This window comes from Candoia aspera, chromosome 13 (assembly GCF_035149785.1).
Source record: "Candoia aspera isolate rCanAsp1 chromosome 13, rCanAsp1.hap2, whole genome shotgun sequence".
Classification (NCBI taxonomy): Eukaryota; Metazoa; Chordata; class Lepidosauria; order Squamata; family Boidae; genus Candoia; species Candoia aspera.
Window position 1 is genome coordinate 450,758 of NC_086165.1, and position 23,938 is coordinate 474,695.

General features: G+C 48.9%; 1 protein-coding gene across 2 annotated transcripts in view; it reads left to right on the forward strand.

Annotated features, from left to right (window-relative positions):
- CGNL1 (cingulin like 1) overlaps positions 1–23,938 on the forward strand; it is a 48,542-nt gene that overhangs the window by 9,588 nt on the left and 15,016 nt on the right. Inside the window, exons 2-11 of one of the 2 annotated variants that reach the window (XM_063314532.1) lie at positions 531–2,119; positions 3,158–3,252; positions 3,510–3,603; positions 3,997–4,098; positions 4,568–4,716; positions 8,734–8,869; positions 9,816–10,028; positions 17,826–18,032; positions 18,628–18,720; positions 22,898–23,050. In XM_063314532.1, coding sequence (XP_063170602.1) covers positions 551–2,119; positions 3,158–3,252; positions 3,510–3,603; positions 3,997–4,098; positions 4,568–4,716; positions 8,734–8,869; positions 9,816–10,028; positions 17,826–18,032; positions 18,628–18,720; positions 22,898–23,050 — 2,811 coding nt within the window. In that variant the 5' untranslated portion in view covers positions 531–550. The remainder of the gene's footprint in view (positions 1–530; positions 2,120–3,157; positions 3,253–3,509; positions 3,604–3,996; positions 4,099–4,567; positions 4,717–8,733; positions 8,870–9,815; positions 10,029–17,825; positions 18,033–18,627; positions 18,721–22,897; positions 23,051–23,938) is intronic. The other variant, XM_063314533.1, reaches the window with a different exon arrangement.

Consider the following 23,938-nt stretch of genomic DNA (forward strand, 5'->3'; position numbering starts at 1 on the left):
CTCTTCTGACAGGAGATAATTAAAAGCAAAGTATCTATTGCCAACAGATAAACTGTAATAAGTATGAAAGGCAGGGAAGGAACTGACATAAAACGGCATGAAAAACAGGCATTGCAGTTGAATAAGCAGCCAGATTAAGTTGGCAGGAGAGGCTGCACGTCCTGGGCTTTGCCTGGCGCCTGAGCGGCACAAACGCTGCCGTACCAGGCCAAGCACTCCGCGGGGCAGAGCATTCCAAAGTTGGGCGGCTGCCCTCCAATGCCTGGCCAGCTCTGCTTCTGGTTTGCTTCCTGCAGCTGGAGGATCAAAGAATGAGTTGCCGAATGGGGAGCCCGAAGGCAGGAGGAAGTGAGCAGACTGCTCCGAGGCCCTCCGAGGGCCCATAGAAATGGAGGGGCTGACTAAGCGATGGTCCCCTGGAGCTCCACCTTTGTCGCCTTTTCCTCAGGGCCTCTCTAGCTGGGTAGGGACATGAGGAAGGGTTCTCCCCAGGCAAGGTCAGTGCTTCACTTGCCCCTCTCCTTTTTCAGAGCTTTGGTCTATGTGAATTATGAGGTCCTACTCCAGTGGTTTCCGGCAGCAGCAGCAGCAGCACAAGCACTGTGCAACCCCCCCCAAGCTTGTAACACAGGAGACCCCAAAGAACACTCCGAATGCAAAGGCTGGGTCCTATGGAGTCAGCATCCGGGTCCAAGGGATCGATGGCCATCCGTATATTGTGCTCAACAACACCGAGGGATGCTTGTCAGCAAATCCTGCGGGGCCTGAAAATGGCCAGCCAGTTGCATCCAAGGCAGCTGATAGGCCAGTGCCAGACTTGCCTCTTCCTGCTGTTGAGCTGGAGAAGAAAAACCACAAAGAAAGACCATCGGGAGGGTCTTGCAATAATGTGCCACCCAGTCGGATTATAAGCCTGAAGCAAGCCAGCATGGATGAGGGAAAGAAAACAACCTCACCTTTCAAAGCTGGGATTTCCCAGTCCTCTAATCTGCTGAACTTCCAGAGATATCCAGAGCTTCTTCAGCCCTATAATCCTGCAAATAATATCTTGAATCTGGAGGGCCTTCAGCCTCCTCTGTTTAGTAAATCCCAGTCTCTTGAGGATGAGGGGAAATTGAATTCCAAGCCTTGGAACTCATCCTTGAAGGTAGCATTAGATGTCTCAGCCCCCCAGTTTGCAGAATTGGCTAAATCAAAACCAAAAACAGTAGATTTGACCAAGCCCAACCCAAGCAAGCAGCAATTGGAATGCACCAGTGTTGCTGACAGTCCTAATGGAATGCATGAATCTCTTTCTTCTGGTGGTGGATCTTCATGTGCTGTAAGTTCTTCTGTCTCCCAAGATACTAGGAAATGTAGACCTGACCTCCTTCCTTTACGCCAAGATTCAGCAGGAGCAGTTCTGAATGGTTCACAGAAATCTTCATCTTCATCAACAACTCCAACTTCTGCAGCATCCTTGTATAAGTTTTTCCTAGATGACCAAGAATATGCCATCTATGCTGACAACGTTAACCGGCATGAAAATCGGCGTTACATCCCATTTTTGCCTGGAACTGGCCGTGATATTGATACTGGCTCCATTCCTGCAGTTGATCAGCTTATTGAAAAGTTTGACAGGAAGGTGTGTTCCCAAAGAAGGGGAAGATTAGGGTTCAGGAATAGAATTCATCCAGAGGATCATAAACGAGCAAAGAGCGTAGACAGTGCCCTATCTTATGGACCGAAAGTGAATTCTGATCGCATAAACGAGTTCACTAAAAGTTTGGGAATGTCATCAGAGCATTTGGTCCAGCCCTCCCAGGTTTGCCTTCAGAAGCCGTTGTCTCCAGAGCAAAAGTCGGCATCTCTTGGAGAGCGGGCGGCCCCTTGGACAGCAGGCAAGCACCAAGCGACAGCAGGAATGAGAGATTCTCCCAGCAGCCACTTTCATTCTTTGCAGCATCTCAGGCAAAGCCAAACAAACCCTGAGAGTTCATCTTCGACGTCTTCCATTCTTCCAGGGCAGAATAGAAAAAGTGACAATAAAACGATGGTCTCTACTCTCTTGTTACCAAACTGCGCTGCCAGTCAGAACCTTTCTGTGGAAACATTTGCTTCTGCTTCGAAAAGTGCTCAGGTAACTTCTGGAAAGCAAGGATGGTTTAGTAGGAGCTGGGCCCCTGTGATGCAGTTTTGGCAGTAGGAATGGAAGGACCCCAGGGATGCTCCCAGCCTCAGGAGCTCAGGGAAGGGGGGCTGTGGGGAGGAGGAGGAGATGGGCAGAGTTCAGCTGAATCACTTCAGGCCGAGGGGACCAAGGTCAAGGCAGAGGTACTGGCATGCTGGTGGGTATTTTGGAATGAACAACACTTTGCCATTTCTTGTAGTCTGCATTACCAAAGCCACTTTGCAAATAAAAAGAACAATAAATAAATAAATAAATAAATTTATTTATCTATCTATCTATCAGATTTTTATCATTGCCCATCTCCCCCATACGGGGGACCCTGGGCAGTTCACAATAAAAACAATTTAAAATTTCGATAAAATCATAAATACTACCAATAATCAATCAGTATAAAATGCAATGAAGTCCAAGCCATGGTGGATCTGATTCAACCCATGAGGGAATAAAACCGGTCCTGGCAGAACTAGGGAACCAACCAGCCCCAAGAATGGCTCTTCCCCTCCCTATTCCAGGCAAGGGGACAAAACCAGGTCTTTCAGCTGTTTCCTGAAGTCCAGGAGGGAGGGGGCCAGCCTCACTTCTGGGGGAAGGATGTTCCAAAGGGCAGGGACTGTTGCAGAGAAGGCTCGTCTCCTGGACCCCGCCAGATGGAATTCTCTTACAGACGAGGTCCGCAACATTTTTGTTTATTTTTGTCCCCCATCTTCACATGCATTCTCTCCACCACCTGGCCTGTTTTCTCAGAAATAACTCAGAAATGGTGGGTAGCCCCATTCAGGCTTCTGCCTTGCAATGGTACAGCATTGCCTCCAACATCTTAGGACCTGAGCATTGGTTTCCAGGCCTCCCTGCAACTTTTCAGAGCTGCTTGCAGCAGCTGCTCAGCTCACAGGGCAGTGCAACCTGTTTGTAGCCTGGGCCAACCCAGCTGAAAGCGAGACTCTTTCCTTCTAAGATGTTCTTTTCATTCCGAGTTTTGTGTTTCAGGTAACGCCTGACCTGCTCAAGGGCCAGCAGGAACTTGCCCAGCAAACCAGTGAAGAGACGGCCAAGCAGATTCTCTACAACTATCTCAAGGAAGGGTCAGTGGGCTTACATAAACAGGTTGCTTGGGGCGGTGGTATCAGTACAGGGTCTTGCTTTGGGCAATGCATCGCTTGGTTTCCCCAGGGTGAAGTTCCACTCTGATCTTAACTTACACAAGAATTACCTGCAGTCCAGTGACCCTCTGTAAGAAGGTAGATTTTGGAGGTTGCCGGAGGATCAAGGGCCTTTTGGTTTTCGGACCGTGTGAGCAAACACAGGGTGTCGCAGATCATTGTCTTTTTTCATATTTCAGTAGCAGTGAAAACGAAGATGCAACGAAGAGGAAAGTCAACTTAGTATTTGAGAAAATACAGACTTTGAAGTCCAGAGCAGCTGGGAGCCCCCAGGTGAAATATCCAAGTGAAACAGCCTTCCATCTCCAATGGCATTTGTCACGATACCTGTTCTGGGAGGGGAAAGGGCACATGAGGGCAGCCCTTGCCGACAGCTTTGCTGTTGGCTGGGTTTGTTTTTTGCAAGTGGCGATGCCAATAAGCTTTCCCCCTCTTCCCAAGCACCAAATGTGTCTCGTGGCTTCTCCCACCTCACACACACAACGCCAGGTCCATTCTGCTCTCCCCCCTCAGTTTCTTTCTTTCGAAAGGTGCCCCCAAGTCCCTCCCTGAGGCCTTATTGGGCAGCCTTGGTTGCTGCAATGGTGAAAACGCTTCTTCCATTGCAGCGTGTGGAGGGGGGGCAAGTTAAGGGGTTTAGAACAAACCAATCGTGTTTGACTGCAGGCATCTGATGCTTCAGTGGAAATCAAAATGCTGGTGGAAGAGAAAAAGCAGTTGGCAAAGGAGTTTTCTATGCTACAGAGGAAGCTGGACTTGGAACTCAAGGTGGGCCTCCCCCCTCCCCTCCCCCCCTGCACACAATGCCTGCATCCACAGCAAACAACACACACAATGAAAGCACTGATTGTTTCATAAATGAGAATTTCCTGTCGGTCAACAATCCTGCTTACATGAAGAGAGAATCTGGGTCTTTTAGGGAAGAGATTCAGCCCCGCAGATATAAGGGCCCAGTTCACTTCCAGCCTCAGGAGATCTGCTGGCAGTTAGAGCCAGTTGTGCTGGGGCCAGTCACTGGACTTGGGTACGTTCTGGGCTGAAGATGGGCTGTGCGCCTTGCCCCAAGTACGTTGTGGTCCTGCCAGGCATCAGCCCTGGAGCCTTCAGAAGTGGCAAAGGGAAGTCCCTCACATAGGCACAAGGACCATTTGCCATTTCTCAAAAATATTGCAGTCTTTAGAAAGGTGCAAAGGGACTTAGTACATTTTTTTATTCTTTCCAAAATTTGCTATTTTAGAATCAGCAAAATGTCAAAGCAGAAAGACAGGCAATGGAAGCAGAGCTTCGGGAGCTTCAGCGACAGCTTGAAGAAAACATGGAGGAGAAAGACGCTTTCAGGAGGCAGCTGAAAGAGAGCGAGAAAGACCTGAGAGAAAACCTGGAGGAGTGAGTTTTGCCCAGGGAAGGACGCTTTTGAGTGCCTGTCTTCTGCTGTTGGTCCTCAAACCCCATTTTGCGGGATCAGGAGCCTGCTCCAGTTCTGGCTGACGTACAGACCTTTGATGTCCCCTAAAATGTTTCACCCATTTCCTCAAACGAAATTCTTTCCTCATTTACTTCTCAGATTTTGTTGTTTATTCGTTTAGTCGCTTCCGACTCTTTGTGACTTCATGGACCAGCCCACGCCAGAGCTTCCTGTCGGTTGTCAACACCCCCAGCTCCCCCAGGGACGAGTCCGTCACCTCTAGAATATCATCCATCCATCTTGCCCTTGGTCGGCCCCTCTTCCTTTTGCCTTCCACTCTCCCTAGCATCAGCATCTTCTCCAGGGTGTCCTGTCTTCTCATTATGTGGCCAAAGTATTTCAGTTTTGCCTTTAATATCATTCCCTCAAGTGAGCAGTCTGGCTTTATTTCCTGGAGGATGGACTGGTTGGATCTTCTTGCAGTCCAAGGCACTCTCAGAATTTTCCTCCAACACCACAGTTCAAAAGCATCGATCTTCCTTCGCTCAGCCTTCCTTATGGTCCAGCTCTCGCAGCCATATGTTACTACAGGGAACACCATTGCTTTAACTATGCGGGCCTTTGTTGTCAGTGTGATGTCTCTGCTCTTAACTATTTTATCGAGATTTGTCATTGCTCTTCTTCCAAGGATTAAGCGTCTTCTGATTTCCTGACTGCAGTCAGCATCTGCAGTAATCTTTGCACCTAGGAATACAAAGTCTTTCACTGTTTCTACATTTTCTCCCTCTATTTGCCAGTTATCAATCAAGCTGGTTGCCATAATCTTGGTTTTTTTGAGGTTTAGCTGCAAACCAGCTTTTGCACTTTCTTCTTTCACCTTCATCATAAGGCTCCTCAGTTCCTCTTCACTTTCAGCCATCAAGGTGGTATCATCTGCATATCTGAGATTGTTAATGTTTCTTCCAGAGATTTTAACTCCAGCCTTGGATTCCTCAAGGCCAGCTTGTCGCATGATGTGTTCTGCATACAAGTTGAATAGGTAGGGTGAGAGTATACAGCCCTGCCGTACTCCTTTCCCAATCTTAAACCAGTCTGTTGTTCCGTGGTCTGTTCTTACTGTTGCTACTTGGTCGTTATACAGATTCTTCAGGAGGCATACAAGATGACTTGGTATCCCCATACCACTAAGAACTTGCCACAATTTGTTATGGTCCACACAGTCAAAGGCTTTAGAATAGTCAATAAAACAGAAATAGATGTTTTTCTGAAACTCCCTGGCTTTTTCCATTATCCAGCGGATATTGGCAATTTGGTCTCTAGTTCCTCTGCCTTTTCTAAACCCAGCTTGTACATCTGGCAATTCTCGCTCCATGAACTGCTGAAGTCTACCTTGCAGGATCTTGAGCATTACCTTACTGGCATGTGAAATGAGTGCCACTGTTCGATAGTTTGAACATTCTTTAGTGTTTCCCTTTTTTGGTATGGGGATATAAGTTGATTTTTTCCAGTCTGATGGCCATTCTTGTGTTTTCCAAATTTGCTGGCATATAGCATGCATTACCTTGACAGCATCATCTTGCAAGATTTTGAACAGTTCAGCTGGGATGCCGTCGTCTCCTGTTGCCTTGTTATTAGCAATGCTTCTTAAGGCCCACTCAACCTCACTCTTCAGGATGTCTGGCTCTAGCTCACCGACCACACCGTCAAAGCTATCCCCAATATTGTTATCCTTCCTATACAGGTTTTCTGTATATTCTTGCCACCTTTTCTTGATCTCTTCTTCTTCTGTTAGGTCCTTGCCATCTTTGTTTTTGATCATACCCATTTTTGCCTGGAATTTACCTCCAATGTTTCTAATTTTCTGGAAGAGGTCTCTTGTCCTTCCTATTCTATTGTCTTCTTCCACTTCCATGCATTGCTTGTTTAAAAATAATTCCTTATCTCTTCTGGCTAACCTCTGGAATTTTGCATTTAATTGGGCATATCTCCCCCTATCACTGTTGCCTTTTGCTTTCCTTCTTTCTTGGGCTACTTCTAGTGTCTCAGCAGACAGCCATTTTGCCTTCTTGGTTTTCTCTTTCTTTGGGATGTATTTTGTTGCCGCCTCCTGAACAATGCTGCCAACTTCTGTCCATAGTTCTTCCGGGACCCTATCTACTAAGTCCAGTCCCTTAAATCTATTCTTCACCTCCACTGCATATTCCTTAGGAATATTAGTGAGCTCATATCTAGCTGATCTGTGGGTCTTCCCTAATCTCTTTAGTCTGATCCTAAATTATGCAAGAAGAAGTTCGTGATCTGAACTACAGTCAGCTCCAGGCCTTGTTTTTACCGACTGTACAGATGTCCGCCACCTTTGGCTGCAAAGGATGTAATCAATCTGATTTCGGTGTTGTCCATCTGGTGAAGTCCATGTATAAAGCCGTCTCTTAGGTTGTTGAAAGAGAGTGTTTGTTATGCAGAGTGAATTGTCTTGGCAAAATTCTATCAGCCTGTGTCCTGCTTCGTTTTGTTCTCCCAGGCCATACTTACCTGTAATTCGAGGTGTCATTTGACTGCCCACCTTAGCATTCCAGTCTCCTGTGATGAAAATAACATCTCTTTTAGGCGTGTTGTCCAGTAGGTGCTGCAGATCCTCATAGAACTGCTCTACTTCAGCTTCTTCAGCATTTGTGGTTGGGGCGTATATTTGGATCACTGTGATGTTAGATGGCTTGCCCTGAATTCGAATTGAGATCATTCTGTCATTTTTTGGGTTGTATCCAAGCACTGCTTTAGCCACTTTACTATTAATTATGAAGGCTACTCCATTTCTTCTGTGGTCCTCTTGTCCGCAGTAGTAGATCTGGTGGTCATTTGATGTGAAGTGGCCCATTCCAGTCCATTTCAGTTCACTGATGCCCAGAATGTCTATCTTTAATCTTGACATCTCACCAATAACCACATCCAATTTGCCCTGGCTCATAGATCTTACATTCCAGGTTCCGATGGTGTGTTGATCCTTAGAACATCGGATTCGCCGTTCACCACCAGCACCGTCGGCCGCTAGCCGTCCTTCCGGCTTTGAGCTAGCTGCGTCATCACGTCTGGGGCTAGTTGAGCTCATCCTCTGTTCCTCCCCAGTAGCATTTTGACCATCTTCCGACCTGGGGGTCTCATCTTCCGATGGTATACCGACATATCTCTGGTTGTACTGATCCATTTAGTTTTCACTGCAAGAATACTGAGGTGGGTTGCCATTACCTTCCCCAGGGATCGCATTTAGTCTGACCTCTCTGTCATGACCTTCCCGTCTTGGGTGGCCCTTCACGGTTTAGCTCATGGCATCATTGAGGTGCTCAAGCTCCAGCACCACGACAAGGTAACGATCCTTTGCTGAAGACTTCTCAGATAGATAGATAATTATAATAGTAAAATCTAATACAAACGAAACTTAAAGAAAGAGATGAGAAAAGAATATTGTCCCTCCTACGACAATATTTGAATGAACTAAAGATTAAGACTGTTAAAAGTAAAAAGGAATATAAAGTTCGTGGATTTGATTAAGGTTAAAACAAGATACGTTGTTACTTCTGGCAACCCTTTATGGACTTTCTGCTGACGCCAGGACAGAAAAGATTATGCTTTATGGATTGGTCTATGGATAAGGGATGGGATATGGGATGGAGAGATAATGGTTTGCAACCTTAGAGGGGGTGAACAGTCACTAAATCTGTTTATACTTGTTGTGATGAAGGTTGGAAGTCACTTCTTTATATATTTCTTTTCTATTTGTTTATTATATTCTTACTTTTCTCTTTCTTCTCTCTTTTCTTCCTTTTTCCTTGCACTTCTTATCCTTTCTTTCTACTCATTTACTTCTCTTGCTACGTCTCTTTGCGCCCCTTCTGAAAACTTTCCTGAAGCTTCTGAGGGCTTTCTTTTAAGAAGGACATGGGCTCCAACTGGCAGATTGAAAGACGGTCTCTTAAAAACACTGATTTCTTCCCCCCTTTGAGGCTTTTCCAAGTGAAAATGGAACGGGAGCAGCACCAGAAAGAGATTCGGGACTTGCAGGATCAGCTTTCCGAGATGCACGATGAACTGGACAGCGCAAAACTTGTGGAGGATAACGAGAAGGAGCTGCTAATTGAGGTGAAAATTGTTCTCTATCCACCCACCGGAGAGCTTTCTGAAGTGTTGTTCAGCTTGCATATAATTGGGAAATTCTTTGTTCCGATCTTTTTCATGTGACCAAAAGGCTCAAGGATTTATAGTCATTGACAGTTGCAAGGTTTTGGTGGTAACCAGGAAGCTTCATCCCAGTTGGGGTGTCCCTGTAGCCCGGTGTTTCTCCACCTTGGCAACTTTAAGGCGTGTGGACTTCAACTCCCAGAATTCCCCAGCCACTGTTTTAGCAGAGACCAACAAGCTAAACGACCAGAAAGGGCCCTTTGTGCAAGATGGGTAGAAGCAGCATTGGTCAACTCCCTTTTTCTTTTCTCGTTTGGGCAGCTGTCCACATTCCGTGCCATTCTGGAAGAGAGCAGATTAGAGACTTGAGACACCCCATCGCTTCACCCCACGGTATCTCCTAAGTTGGGGGCTGGCAGTTGTTCTGGGTCATCGGCGCAGGCGGTCCCTGGCAAAGGCTCCCGCCGCTGCTGCCCCCGGGGACGGTTCGGATGCGGTGCAGGAGATGGGTTTGCTGATGTTTTATTTCACAGTGCAGTGCTGGTGCTAGAATACTTTTTTTTTCCTCCAAGTCACTGGCTGCATTTCTGCTTAGACCCCTAGTGCTTTTCTCCATGGAGCCAGGATATTTTTTTCTCTGGAAAAGAAAAGCTGCTGGAGGGATTTTGTTTGGGAAAATGGCTCCTGATTAGGCACCGGCCTGCTGCTCTCTCAGCAGCTCCCGAGCTTCTAGAGCCGGGATTGGAGTGCAAGAGAGGTCTGGAGGCTGCCCTGCCCCAAAGGGCCCTGAGCTGAGCGGCACCAAAGGATGAGGCAGGCAGAAAGGCAGACACTCAGACCATCCCCACTGGAGCCTGGCCCACACCTTCTGAACAGGCCCTTCCTTGCTCCCTGTCCATGAGTCTAGGAATTGGTGCAGTTGAAGCAGGACCAGCAGGAGCTCCTGATCCTCAGAGACCAGCAAGAAGAGATCCTGAGGCGGCGGGAGCGGGAGCTGACTGCCCTGAAGGGAGCCCTGAAGGAGGAGGTGTCCAGCCACGACCGGGAGATGGACCGCCTCAAGGAGCAGCATGGCAGGGAGCTGCAGACCCTGAGGGACAGCGTGGCCAAAGCCACGGAGGTCAGTGAGGCACAGAGCAAACCTGTGTGCTACCGGCCAAAGCCAGCAGGAAGGTGGTGGTGGTGGTGGTGGTGGTGGTGGACATCAGGTGCAGAGGAGCAGAGGGCCAGGAGCAGCTCACAGGGAAGCAGACCATGGTGCATGTCCTGCTCGGGCAGCTGAGGCAAGGGGCCCTGGAGTACAGGCGGCCTGGGGCCTTCCCCCACCTTGCCTACTGTCCCTCTCTCGGGCTGGCTGCACAGCTGCTTCCTGCTCCAGACTTGGCCTTATCCTGTATTTCTTTATCTGAAAGGTGTGTATGGCTGCCCATCTTAGAACCCAACTCTGGGTGGCTCGCAATATGACCGTGTGCCCTCCACTTTGCCCCCACTTTCACTTCCCTAGTCCTTGAGGTTGCTTAAAGATGGCCGGCAGTCACCTCCACTTGCAACAGCCTTGCAGTAGTGAAAACAGCACACAGCTGATAGGAAGGAATAAAGAATAGCCCGCAACCAGGACCCAATCCACGCTTCAAGTTGTGACTCCCGCTGTACTTCATGGCTTAGAGATAAGGAAAACACCTGGGCAGTCCCTATGATGAGGGAGGCCAAAGCCGCCCAAGGACCAAAAGATGGCTGACCGCTGGTGTGTGTCTCTGTAGGGCAGGGGAAGGTGGCCCAGGAAGAGGGCGAGGCAAGAGTTTTCAAGGGGCAAACTTCTTACCGCAAACTCACTTCTAATGGAAAACTGGTTTCATACAATTTTGGATGCCCTGTAACTAAGCCGAAAACAAATTGGCTCAGCTGCCAACAGAATTGCACAAGCCCAAAGCCAATTGGGGAGTGGCACAAAGATCCCAAATGGAAGTGCTCCAGGTTGACCAACCAGTTTTAGCCAACTTCCAGAGCAACCTTGGTTGGGCACCTTCCCTTGAACACTGATGAGGAGGAGGATGCTAACCAAGATCCACCCCACACCTGTTGCCGCACAGCTCAGTATAGTTGAAGGAGATCACCCCACCAGTGACTGATGTCCCGCTGTTGGCTAGTGGCCTTCTGCCCAGAGGCCCACCTTCCTGCACCTGCTCCCTCTGCACTGGTTCAAGGAGAGACAATCAGGTGACAAGCATGACTGCCAGGCGATTTGCTGGGATGGGCTGTGGGTCTCAGGGCTGCCTACACAGCCCTTCTCTCTCCATGGGTCCTTCTGATTCATGCCAAACACCCTCCCTGACATTGAAAGAGTCAGTGGCGGCTGGCTGGGCAGGGGTGGGAGGGCATTGGCAGAACAGTTGGTTTTCAACTCTGTAGTCTCAGCCCCCATGGACTCCCTGTCAGATGTGCTCTTCTGTTCTTGGCTGGGCTTTAAGCACAAAGCGACAATTGCCGATACCAGGAAATGCAAGGAGGCCCCGCATGGCAGAGGCGTCCATCTGGGAATGAAGACGCCTGCTTGGGAATCTGGGGCCGACAGGGTTCTGTAGATGGCAGGTGCCAGCCACAGAGCATGGCAGGCATCGGGAGGTGGCCTTGTGGCCCAGGCTGGCCGTGGGGGAAATACAAGACTGCGCTGGATTCAGTGCCTCCTCCAGTGAGGGGCTCTCAGAAGCCATCCCAGAGAGCTGCTGTGATGCTCCTTTCCCTCCCTTCCCTCAGTAGGAAGAGAAGGGGCAGACCTGGAGCCTGACCTGGGACTGGGGCAGGGAGGAGGAGGAAGGGGAGGGTCAGGGTGCTCCCGGCTCCCTCATGTCCTTCCCTGAAATTGGCAGCTCAGACCCTGATGCTTCCCAGCCTGCCCCCCAGTGCTCCCCCGCTGCCTGGACCTTCTCCCTCTGCACCGCACAGAGCGATGCCAGGTACTGGCACAACACAGCGGATTCCTGGCTTTCATTCTCCTTTACTGAACAGGCTGTTTTGTGCTTGGGTTATTGCCAGAGTCCCAGTACTGGCACTGGTAGCATTCTGCGATAGGGCTGGGCATTGGAAATAAAAGCAGGGCTTTTAATCACCCATTTTTTACCTCTCCTATCCATTTTTTGCTTGTTTGGAAGACAGACATTTGCAAATTTGCCAAAAAGACCTTGAGACAATCTGTTAGTTGTCTTTAACTGGCTAAAATATGCTTTAAAGGAAATAATTGTAGGTGGTTGTTGTTTTAAAAAATCCTCACTCTGAACAATCTAAGCTGCTCTTACAAAACCTTCCTATGCCAATTTTTTTTGGATTCACTCAGTTTTATGTTTGTTTGTTTTTTATCTGTTCAATGGTGTCTAATTCTCAGAGACTGCCTGGACAAGTCCCTGCAGTTTTCTTGGCAAGGGTTTTCAGAAGTGGTTTGCCATTGCCTGCTTCCTAGGGCTGAGAGAAAGTGACTGGCCCAAGGTCCCCCAGCTGGCTTTGTGCCCAAGGCAGGACTCACACTCCCCGTTTCTAGCCTGATGCCTTAACCACTATGCCAAGCTGGCTCTCCAGTTTTATATGCACAGCATTTTACTTCACTTACCCAAAAGTGTAGTGCTATTGCCACTGTCTGTGTTTCTACTATTTTGTATCTCTGCACAGCAGGATCAGGGCCTCAACTGCGGGGGGGGGGGGGCAAGCGGGGCATGTGCCCTGGGTGCTGCGCTGGGGAGGTGCCAAAATGAGTGCTGGAGGGCCGCCAAAATGGGTGTGGAATCCATGTTTGCCCTGGGTGACACAGACCCTAGTTGCGGGCCTGAGCTGGATATCCATCTGGGAATCCTTTTTAAGATTTCCTTCTTCCTTTTTCCTTGGGCTGCCACCACAGTAAGAGCTGCCATAAATAGCTTCTGGTCATGTGGACCAGGTGAGGGTAGTCATGAAGGGAGTCAAGCCTGCCGGCCAGGCAGAATCTGGTCACCTCTCCATGTCTGGGGGCCTCTTGCAGGTTGCTTGGTGATGATCAGGTGGCAGGAGACTGGGCAGCAAAACATTCCAGTGCCCTCTCTGAATGGGCTTGACCTGTGCCCCAGTTCTGTTGCAGCCCTACCTTGCTCTAATTACAGGGCCACGAGGACAGCTTTCCCAGTGTGCAGCAGGAGGGTGAAATCTGTATCTGTAGGGTGGGCACGTCGGGCCTTTCCTGTTTAAGGTCTGATGAGTCTGCTGGTCGAGGCCCCAGGGCAGAGAATCCACCTGGCCCTTGCCGGGAATGGCAGTTAATGTTTACCTGATTCCTGACCTTGGTTGTACTGAAAGGCACCGAGGGCAGCCTTGATACAGCCCCTTGCTGAGTGGGCCTGGGCATGAATTCTCGTCATGGTCTGGATTCTGACAGAACAAGGGAGTGGCACGCTCTGTCCGAACACAGGCAGAGCCATGCTTTTTGTGTTGGCTTAACGCCTGTCTGCACAAACTCCCCTCCCCCAGTGTGCTGACTCCTGGGTCAACCTATCTGGAAGGCACCAGGCAGGAACAGGGAACGGGTGGCCCTCCAGATGTTGCTGAGCTGCAACTTGCTGCAGGGTGGGGTGCTCAGAGGTGAGGACCTCTGGGAACAGGGGTATCCAAAGAGCTACAGGGACAGGGAAGTTCGCTTTGCCCAGACAGAGGCCCCGCCTCATAATCCCAGCATCTGGCAAGGACTAGCGGGGTGAGACAGATTTCTATGGGAGATGGGGCTGATCAGTGGTCATCACGGATGAACTTCCATGTTTAGAATTAGAGTGCCACCGGTACCAGCTCTGGGGGCAGTGGCGGGGAGGCGGCGTTCGCCTTCAAGACCTGCCTGTGGGTTTGTCAGAGGCACCTGCAGGAGGAGACGCTTCAGCAGATCCAGTTGCTGCCATGGCTGCCCGTCATGGAAAGCTATCAAGGAACCATTAGCATCAGGGCACATGTTCCGCTGCCAGTCCAATAAATGGGGGTGGCTGAGGAAGCAGCCGGCAGTAGACTGACCTGTGTCTAGCAACATCGGTCCTTGACCAAAGCATGGGTGGTGGGGAGAGATGTATCTATGAAATCTGGTTCTGTGGGACATCGCTGATTCCTTTAGACCCGGTGCAGCCCTGTCGGTCTTTGCTCTCTGACCTCCTGTTTGTGCAGCACTCGGTAACTTACAGCTAAATGTACGATAAGCTTGTGCCTAAAGGAATCGTAGCCAGTGATGTGACTCTCCCTGCCGGTTGTTTGAGCTGGTGGCATGGAGCTGAGCCGAGGAGAGAAACGTGCTTCATTTTGCATGCATTTTTTCTCACTTGAATAGTCTCCTAAAATGTAGCAAAGTGTTGGTTAATAGTACACAGATGGCCTCCCAAAATAGATTAAGAGCCAAGTGGAATTGCTTGCCCCAAAGGGAGGGAATGTTAGAAGTCAGTCAGCAGCAGAACTGGGCCAAGAAACATGTCCAAAGTCCTCCATTCACCAGGTGATTCATCATCATCATCAAATTTGTTTCCGTACCCATTCCCATACAAATGGGTGTTTTGGGTGTTTCAAAGCAATTCACAATAAGACAGAGCATGTGATTCCCTGGGAACTAATCCTGCGCAGATGCCACGGTCAGATTTCCCCAAATGGGAGAGCTTCCCCTGGATGGGATCTCCCTAGTCCGTCTGCCTCTATCTCGGGCTTCAGCCTGGAATAACGGGCCACACTTGCTGCTGCTGCTTCCAAGCCAATACAGTAACAATCATTTTTTAAAATTATTATTTAATTTAATTATTTAAATTAGAAGTGTTACTACTTTTTAATCATAAAAACTCACATTTTATCTACTGTTACTGAGGTCAACCGCTGCCATCCTTCACCGGGACTCTTCCCCTCAAGCCGCACTGTTGTTTTCCACAGGCCACAATATACTTGCTTGGGTAGCAGATGCTTAGACAGTCACCTTCTTCTGCCCAGATTACTCTCCCTCCAGCACTAAGTCTATTTCTGAGCACTCACTTGACCAGAAAGCTGGGAGAGAAATTGGATTAATAATATATTTAGGGATTTCACCACAAGGAAGGAGTAGCTGGACAACCTCAGGCACGTATAAGTGGTGTTTTTTAGGGAGGAAGTTAGAAGGTGGTTTTTGAACTTGGTGGCTACTGCAAGTAATGATTAGCTTGGTGGTTGCCCGGCCAGCAATAGCGTGGAGCCACGTGGTCATGATGCCACCGGGGGTGCCGAAGCCGCTGCAGCTGTGCCTCTGCCCTCAGGCAGTCATGAGAGTGAGGAACAGGGTCCTTCCCTGCTTGGCTGATCCTAGAATCCAAGGGATCCCCTCCTAATGCCACGTTGAGCCCTCCCGGATTTCTTGTGCCCCTTTTTTGCCCAGAGACCAACGGGGAGCAAGATGACGCCGGCTTCTGTGGGGTGGCGGCAGCGCTTCCTCCCTCCCTCCTGAGTCCTGCCCTGTATGGGGCTGTTGCATCCGTGTTTTATTTCCATATTCACAACTAGTCTTTCCAGTGGAAGGCATAGGAACCACGTCCTAATATATTATGCCAAAGGAAATAACAGCAGTGCAAAAAAGAGCATCAGTGTGTAAATAGGGAAGCAGGTTAAAAACAGCAGGATTAAGCAAGGCAGGAGGTGCCCCCTAAAACCAGCAAAATCTTTGGATTTTTATCTTTTTTTTATTTTTTGAACTTTGCCAGCATCTGAAGCCTGAAAGGGGCACCCCAGAGGTGCTATGACCTGGTCCCTTGTTGAAGTCGCTTTACAGCCCCGTTGGATGTCTGTTTGGCAGCAAGCCCCGCCTGGGCTCTGTGGGCCTGTGTCTGTGGCCTCGGACTCAGGCAGTTTCGCCATCTCTTTCCTGTTGATGGGCAGCAGGGACTTGCCAAAGTTGCTCCTTGCATTCATTGTGGCTCAGCCAGGCTTTGGATGGGGTCTCCACCCTTGAACTTCCCCAGTTCCCAAGTTTCGGCTTCTTGGGATTCAGCCAGACTCCTGCTCTGTGGCTGGCGGTGTCTCAACTCTAGTAGACTATCAGAAGAAATGGGCGTGCAAGGGGGGTGGGTGTGCACTTCCCCAGCCTCCTTGATGTGAGTGCGGTCTATGGCTCATGTTGCCATTCCGACTCATAACACCACCTCGCAAGGAATTATTCTGAGGCGTAACTCTCCAAAATTCAAGGCCAGGCGAACTGGCTCTTGAAGCTCCTTGTTTGCATTTTCAGAGTTCTTGATATTCTCTGAGCATATCTGGGTATGTGAGCAGGTGATTCTGGGCTTTGTTTTAGGAATCTCGCCCAGCCAGTTTGGTGGCTCTGGTGCCAGGCTGTGTGTTGACAAGGCTAATCGCATTTTAACCCTTGGAAGGGACACTGTGAATTGCATTGCGATGAGCAAGATTACTGCAAATAAACACAGAAATCTGGGTTCTACACTGCCTTTCAATACGCTCAGGACATCTTGAGCCAGCGGCATTGGTACTCTCGGGTAATCTGGCCAGTGCTGCCTCCTGGGGACACAGGGTGGGAACAATGGGAAACAGAGGTCAGGAAACAGCCAAGGTTTCAGGAGATCCAGATGTTCTTCACAATGTTCTACCTGCCTAACTGACTGCCAAGTCACTGATGCCGCTTGCAGTTTAGAGGAATGGTGTTCAGCCTAATGGAGACTCATAAGAAAAAGGAGAGCACATTTGGAACCAGGTCTTATGGAGTGCTAGGTAAGGCTGACCGGATGGCCAGTGGAGGCAGATCTGGAAGGAGGGGATCCCAATGATCTGGATCCTGTCCAGGTCAGTTTGAGGTGCGGTGCGGATTGCAGCCTTCTGTCTCTGCTCTTCTTTCAGCATTCAGAATTACAGTCTTTATTAACACATGAAAAGTGCCATATAACGTGTGAATGAATTTCTCTGATTTCCAGTGAGCATTGAATGTTTCATAGAGAGAGAACTTTACTTTATTGCTACGCAGAGAATGTTCTGCACCTGTTTAGCTTTATTGCACTCTTCCTGTGCCTGCAGACCAGTTTTCAGTCCTCATCCTCAGCTCTACCCTCCACACAGTGGTGCCCAGGGCACTTATCCTCTGCTCCATTCTTGCTGTTACTCAACAACCTAAAAAAGGGGTGAGGAACACAGCTGGACCAGACCTTGGCCTGGAACTCCATGTCTGCCCTGACTGCAAGGCACCTCCTCTCAGAGAAGCACCCGTGCTATTTATTCTAATTACCTGCTAGGGAATGCCCCGACCGTGGTTATTTCTTCCTCCTGGCTGAAGAGGTTTCAAGGAATTAATTACAGATGCGACCAGAAGAGTGGAGACTCTGCTTCTAATTTTGCCTGGCTCAAGTCAATGCCCAGTGGCCCTTGCTGTGGATGGCCAAGGAAATCGGTCATCTAGCAGTTAAAGACCTTGGTAAGGAGGACCTGCCTAACCCTTAGGGCAAGATCTCTTTCTGAGGCTCGTGGACAACTTGTGACCATCTCCTCCTCTAGAAGCAGGCAGCTGAGGGAGTGAATGATTCCCAGTGCCTTAGAGTGATGGCACTTCCTCTCCATGTCTCCCTCTTCTACCCCCAGACCCTGAACATGCATTCGAACATCAAACCGTTAGCCTCTTCAAGGAAAGAGGGCTCTTTCTTAAAATCCAAGAAGGTCCTTTCTACCCCTGACTCTTCCAGCCAATCACAAGCTGGCTCTGATGGGATTCTGCCATCAGTGCTGGGCCCTGAGACACCAGATGGTGATGCGGACCATTGTCCCTTGATTGCCCCCGCCCCCAGTCTTGCTGGCATTTCAGGGGAATGAGGAATTCAAATGCTTTGCAGTAGCCTCCTGACCGCTGTACATCTCAGATTAGGATCAAGTAGACTCAGCATGTCATCTTTCTCATCTGGGTAATGCGTTGTGTTCCTAGAAAATAGATGCCCTGTCCAGTGCAAAGGCTAAAGCTGAGAAGATGCAGCAGAGCCAAGAAGATCATGTGGTTGGGATGACAGAGCAAAACTGCCAGCTGAGGAAGGCCCTGGTGGAGCTGGAGAAGAAGCAGGAAGAACTCCACTTGCAGCTTGAGAACTTGAGGAGGGGCAGGGACGAAGCTGAGGAAAGGCTGAGAAGGAGCATGGTAAGTCTCAGGGTTCCAAGCAAGCAGGCAAGCCTAGTGATGAATGCGAAGGAGGTGTGCAAACACGTTGGATTTGGTGTCATTCTTTATGGTGTCACTTTTAGCCAAGGCTACTATTGAGGTTCACTTGAAAACTATAAGAACAAGTAAAAAAAAAAGGAGTACATGCCCCAAGATGGAAGGCATAATCAGCAGAAGGCATAGCTACCATGTCCCCCCAGACTTCTAGCTGTCACAGACACAAGTCAGGCGATCTGGCAGGTGTCCACATTACATTAGTGCCAGCTTCTGAAAGAGACCATCCCAGGGCCTTGGCCAAGGATGCTGCCCTTCAGTGCCTTCTCCTGGCATCTGTTGCGGGCCTTGTGGGGGGGCCTGGGGTGATGGCCTGGCCTCATTTGGGTGCCTTCAGCTAGGCAGCCCTCTACCTGCCTGCTGCCTGCAGCGTGGCTGTAAATCCTGACCCCGGTGGCTGGGGCTTCAAGGGTTGTGGGGATCAAAACTTCAAAATCCAGGATTCCCGAGGTGGGGTGGGGGTGGAGGCAGGTAGCAGATGCTGCGGCTTGTTCAAACATAACCAAGTCTCTCATGGCAGAAAGAGATGCAGTCCTTGGGCCATGCAAAGGAGGAAGCCCGTGAGCTGGCCTCAGCCAAAATGTCTTTGGAAGCCCAGCTGGAGGATGCCCAGGTAAGAAAGAGTTGTGCTTCCAAGGAGCAGCCCACCTTTTTAGGCAGGCCCTTCCTCTCCACAGGGCCGGTCTTTTATAACTTAGGCCCAGCCACAGTTGTGGCTTTCCCCCCTTCAAGAACCTGACCTCCCTAACCTCTGCATGGCAGCCTGTGCACAAACCGTCTTTGTTGTTGTTTATTCGTTTAGTCGCTTTCGACTCTTTGTTACTTCATGGACCAGCCCACGCCAGAGCCTCCTGTCGGTCGTCAACACCCCCAGCTCCCCCAGGGATGAGTCCGTCACCTCTAGAATATCATCCATCCATCTTGCCCTTGGTTGGCCCCTCTTCCTTTTGCCTTCCACTCTCCCTAGCATCAGCACCTTCTCCAGGCTGTCCTGTCTTCTCATTATGTGGCCAAAGTATTTCAGTTTTGCCTTTAATATCATTCCCTCAAGTGAGCAGTCTGGCTTGATTTCCTGGAGGATGGACTGGTTTGATCTTCTGGCAGTCCAAGGCACTCTCAGAATTTTCCTCCAACACCACAGTTCAAAAGCATTGATCTTCCTTCTTTCAGGCTTCTTTATGGTCCAGCTCTCACAGCCATATGTTACTACAGGGAACACCATTGCTTTAACTATGCGGACCTTTGTTGTCAGTGTGATGTCTCTGCTCTTAACTATTTTATCGAGATTGGTCATTGCTCTTCTCCCAAGGATTAAGCGTCTTCTGATTTCCTGACTGCAGTCAGCATCTGCAGTAATCTTTGCACCTAGGAATACAAAGTCTTTCACTACTTCTACATTTTCTCCCTCTATTTGCCACTTATCAATCAAGCTGGTTGCCATAATCTTGGTTTTTTTGAGGTTTAGCTGCACTTTTTGCACTTTCTTCTTTCACCTTCATCATAAGGCTCCTCAGTTCCTCTTCACTTTCAGCCATCAAAGTGGTATCATCTGCATATCTGAGATTGTTAATGTTTCTTCCAGCAATTTTAACTCCAGCCTTGGATTCCTCAAGCCCAGCTTGTCGCATGATGTGTTCTGCATACAAGTTGAATAGGTAGGGTGAGAGTATACAGCCCTGCCGTACTCCTTTCCCAATCTTAAACCAGTCCGTTGTTCCGTGGTCTGTCCTTACTGTTGCTACTTGGTCGTTATACAGATTCTTCAGGAGGCATACAAGATGACTTGGTATCCCCATACCACTAAGAACTTGCCACAATTTGTTATGGTCCACACAGTCAAAGGCTTTAGAATAGTCAATAAAACAGAAATAGATGTTTTTCTGAAACTCCCTGGCTTTTTCCATTATCCAGCGGATATTGGCAATTTGGTCTCTAGTTCCTCTGCCTTTTCTAAACCCAGCTTGTACATCTGGCAATTCTCGCTCCATGAACTGCTGAAGCCTACCTTGCAGGATCTTGAGCATTACCTTACTGGCATGTGAAATGAGTGCCACTGTTCGATAGTTTGAACATTCTTTAGTGTTCCCCTTTTTTGGTATGGGGATATAAGTTGATTTTTTCCAATCTGATGGCCATTCTTGTGTTTTCCAAATTTGCTGGCATATAGCATGCATTACCTTGACAGCATCATCTTGCAAGATTTTGAACAGTTCAGCTGGGATGCCGTCGTCTCCTGCTGCCTTGTTATTAGCAATGCTTCTTAAGCCCACTCAACCTCACTCTTCAGGATGTCTGGCTCTAGCTCACTGACCACACCGTCAAAGCTATCCCCGATATTGTTATCTTTCCTATACAGGTCTTCTGTATATTCTTGCCACCTTTTCTTGATCTCTTCTTCTTCTGTTAGGTCCTTGCCATCTTTGTTTTTGATCATACCCATTTTGGCCTGGAATTTACCTCCAATGTTTCTAATTTTCTGGAAGAGGTCTCTTGTCCTTCCTATTCTATTGTCTTCTTCCACTTCCGCGCATTGCTTGTTTAAAAATAATTCCTTATCTCTTCTGGCTAACCTCTGGAATTTTGCATTTAATTGGGCATATCTCCTCCTATCACTGTTGCCTTTTGCTTTCCTTCTTTCTTGGGCTACTTCTAGTGTCTCGGCAGACAGCCATTTTGCCTTCTTGGTTTTCTCTTTCTTTGGGATGTAATTTGTTGCCGCCTCCTGAACAATGCTGCGAGCTTCTGTCCAGAGTTCTTCCGGGACCCTATCTACTAAGTCCAGTCCCTTAAATCTATTCTTCACCTCCACTGCATATTCTTTAGGAATATTAGTGAGCTCATATCTAACTGGTCTATGGGTCTTCCCTAATCTCTTTAGTCTGATCCTAAATTGTGCAAGAAGTTCGTGATCTGAACTACAGTCAGCTCCAGGTCTTGTTTTTACCGACTGTACAGATGTCTGCCACCTTTGTCTGCAAAGGATGTAGTCAATCTGATTTCGGTGTTGTCCATCTGGTGAAGTCCATGTATAAAGCCGTCTCTTAGGTTGTTGGAAGAGAGTGTTTGTTATGCAGAGTGAATTGTCTTGGCAAAATTCTATCAGCCTATGTCCTGCTTCATTTTGTTCTCCCAGGCCATACTTACCTGTAATTCCAGGTGTCATTTGACTGCCCACCTTAGCATTCCAGTCTCCTGTGATGAAAATAACATCTCTTTTAGGCGTGTTGTCCAGTAGGTGCTGCAGATCCTCATAGAACTGCTCTACTTCAGCTTCTTCAGCATCTGTGGTTGGGGCGTATATTTGGATCACTGTGATGTTAGATGGCTTGCCCTGAATTCGAATTGAGATCATTCTATCGTTTTTTGGATTGTATCCAAGCACTGCTTTAGCCACTTTACTATTAATTATGAAGGCTACTCCATTTCTTCTGTGGTCCTCTTGTCCACAGTAGTAGATCTGGTGGTCATCTGATGTGAAGTGGCCCATTCCAGTCCATTTCAGTTCACTGACGCCCAAAATGTCTATCTTTAACCTTGACATCTCACCAATAACCACATCCAATTTGCCCTGGCTCATAGATCTTACATTCCAGGTTCCAATGGTGTGTTGATCCTTAGAACATCAGATTCGCCGTTCACCACCAGCACCGTCGGCCACTAGCCGTCCTTTCGGCTTTGAGCTAGCTGCGTCATCACGTCTGGGGCTAGCTGAGCTCATCCTCTGTTCCTCCCCAGTAGCATTTTGACCATCTTCCGACCTGGGGGTCTCATCTTCCAATGGTATACCGACATATCTCTGGTTGTACTGATCCATTTAGTTTTCACGGCAGGAATACTGGGGTGGGTTGCCATGACCTTCCCCAGGGATCGCATTTAGTCTGACCTCTCTGTCATGACCTTCCCGTCTTGGGTGGCCCTTCACGGTTTAGCTCATGGCATCATTGAGGTGCTCAAGCTTCAGCACCACGACAATGTAACGATCCTTTGCTGAAGACAAACCGTCTAGGCAGCTTTTAATGCCAGATTGTCTTCCAGATCATTGTTGCTGATGATGATAACCGGGCTTGTATGCTAATGCTTCTCTCAAAGGGGGCTGTTCCTGAGGCTGCTTTTCTTGAGGAGTAATCAAGAGGTTTAGCCTGTTTCTCTTAATTCCCATCAAAACAGTGCAGCAGAAGACTTCAATTAAGGCCAGGATGCTGTAATGTCCTTCTCCCACCTCTTTGTGCTTCTGTGGGACCTCCTTTGCCCTCTGGTTCCATGACCGTTGGAGCCACAGTAGGGAGCATAGATCAGTTCTGCTTTCTGGCCAGCCTTTCCAGCGCCTTTGCCTTCCCCTTGTTCACAAATTTCAGGTGCCTGCTGCAGAATTTGGATCTCGTATTTCCTTTAAAGATGAATTGATTTTTTTAGCTCTCCTGAGGGGGGCAGTTCAGTTTATGATGCCTGTGGAACATCTGCAGAAATGCCAGATGCTTTGACAGGTAGTATTTCACAGCCTCGAGATGCCTTAAGGCAGTCTCACTCCTGGGCAGGGGATGAGATGAAGGCAACAGGTGGAAACACAGCAGAAAAAAAAGAGGCTGTTGGGGCAGGTTTGTGCCATGGTTAAGTGGGGAAAGCCCAAAGACCCAGCCTTCTGTCCCAGGGAAGAGCACGTGCCCTTACAAATGAGATTATGGTGGTGGTCTGCCACTGTCCCCTTTTTCTTGACCACCCACATTCTCTGGCAGTGTCCTGTGTCCAGCATCTCAGTCCTCAGGTCGCGTAGCCATGTCTTCCCTCTGCAGAGAAACATCAGTCGGCTGAGCCAGGAGCAGCAGCAGCTGATGGTCTGCCTGAACGATGAAGCTTCCCAGAAGGATGAGCTTCGGAAGATGAAGAGTGGATTGGAGAACGAGCGACAGCAGCTGGACAAGACTGTTGAAAGGCTGCACAGGGAGGTGAGAGCCGAGAGAAGGCGCAGTACTGAGTGGCTGAGTGGGAAGGGCCTGGCCCAAAGCTATCCAGAAGGTTTAGAAGAAGACAAGAGCCAAGCAGAGTGAAAGGGCAACTTTGCACCGGATGTCTGTGACCAAGAAGAGCAAGGAAGCTCTTTTGAGCTAAGGGGAGGATGCCTTTTGACATCTTTCTCCTCCCCAGGAGCCAAAATGCCACTCTCACCAGGACTGTCTCTCCAGCCACAGGAGGCTGCTGTCCCTTTTAATCCAGGGGCTCAAGGCTGGTGGCTACAGAAAGCACCAAGGGGCCCTTCAAGGCCAGCCCCCCAAAAGTCATGCACTCAGAAACACATGCACCTCGGAGCCATTCTCTGCTCTGTTTGGTTTCTAAACACTTACGCCATTTTTCTGCTCGTGTGTGTCCTACAGATTATCTTGGAAAAGGGTGAACGAGCAGCCTTCCACATCCATGTGGAATGCACAGTGAAAGAAATTGAATCCAAGCTATTTCCGAGGAGGAACTATAATGCAGAATAACAAGAAAACCTCCTTGTGTTTCTGGGGTGGTGTGGACCCTTTAAGCTTGAGAGTAGCTGCCTTGTGGTGCCCCCTTGCCCCGAAAAGGGGTGAAGGTGAGCAGGGCTGGTAGGAAAGGAGAACGCCCAGGACATGGGTGCTTTGCGACTAGTTGTGTTCCCAGGCAACTGTTTTGTGAATGAGCAAGGCTTACATTTTGCAAAACAGCCAGAAAAAGTTCCCAAAACTCTGAACTGTCTATCTGGCCAAAGAGGTTGGGGGCGTCTATATGAGAGTCAAGTAGAGTTTCTTTCTCTGGCCTAAATTACAACTCCCAGTCTCCAAAGTGTTGAGGTTTATTCAGCACACAAACAC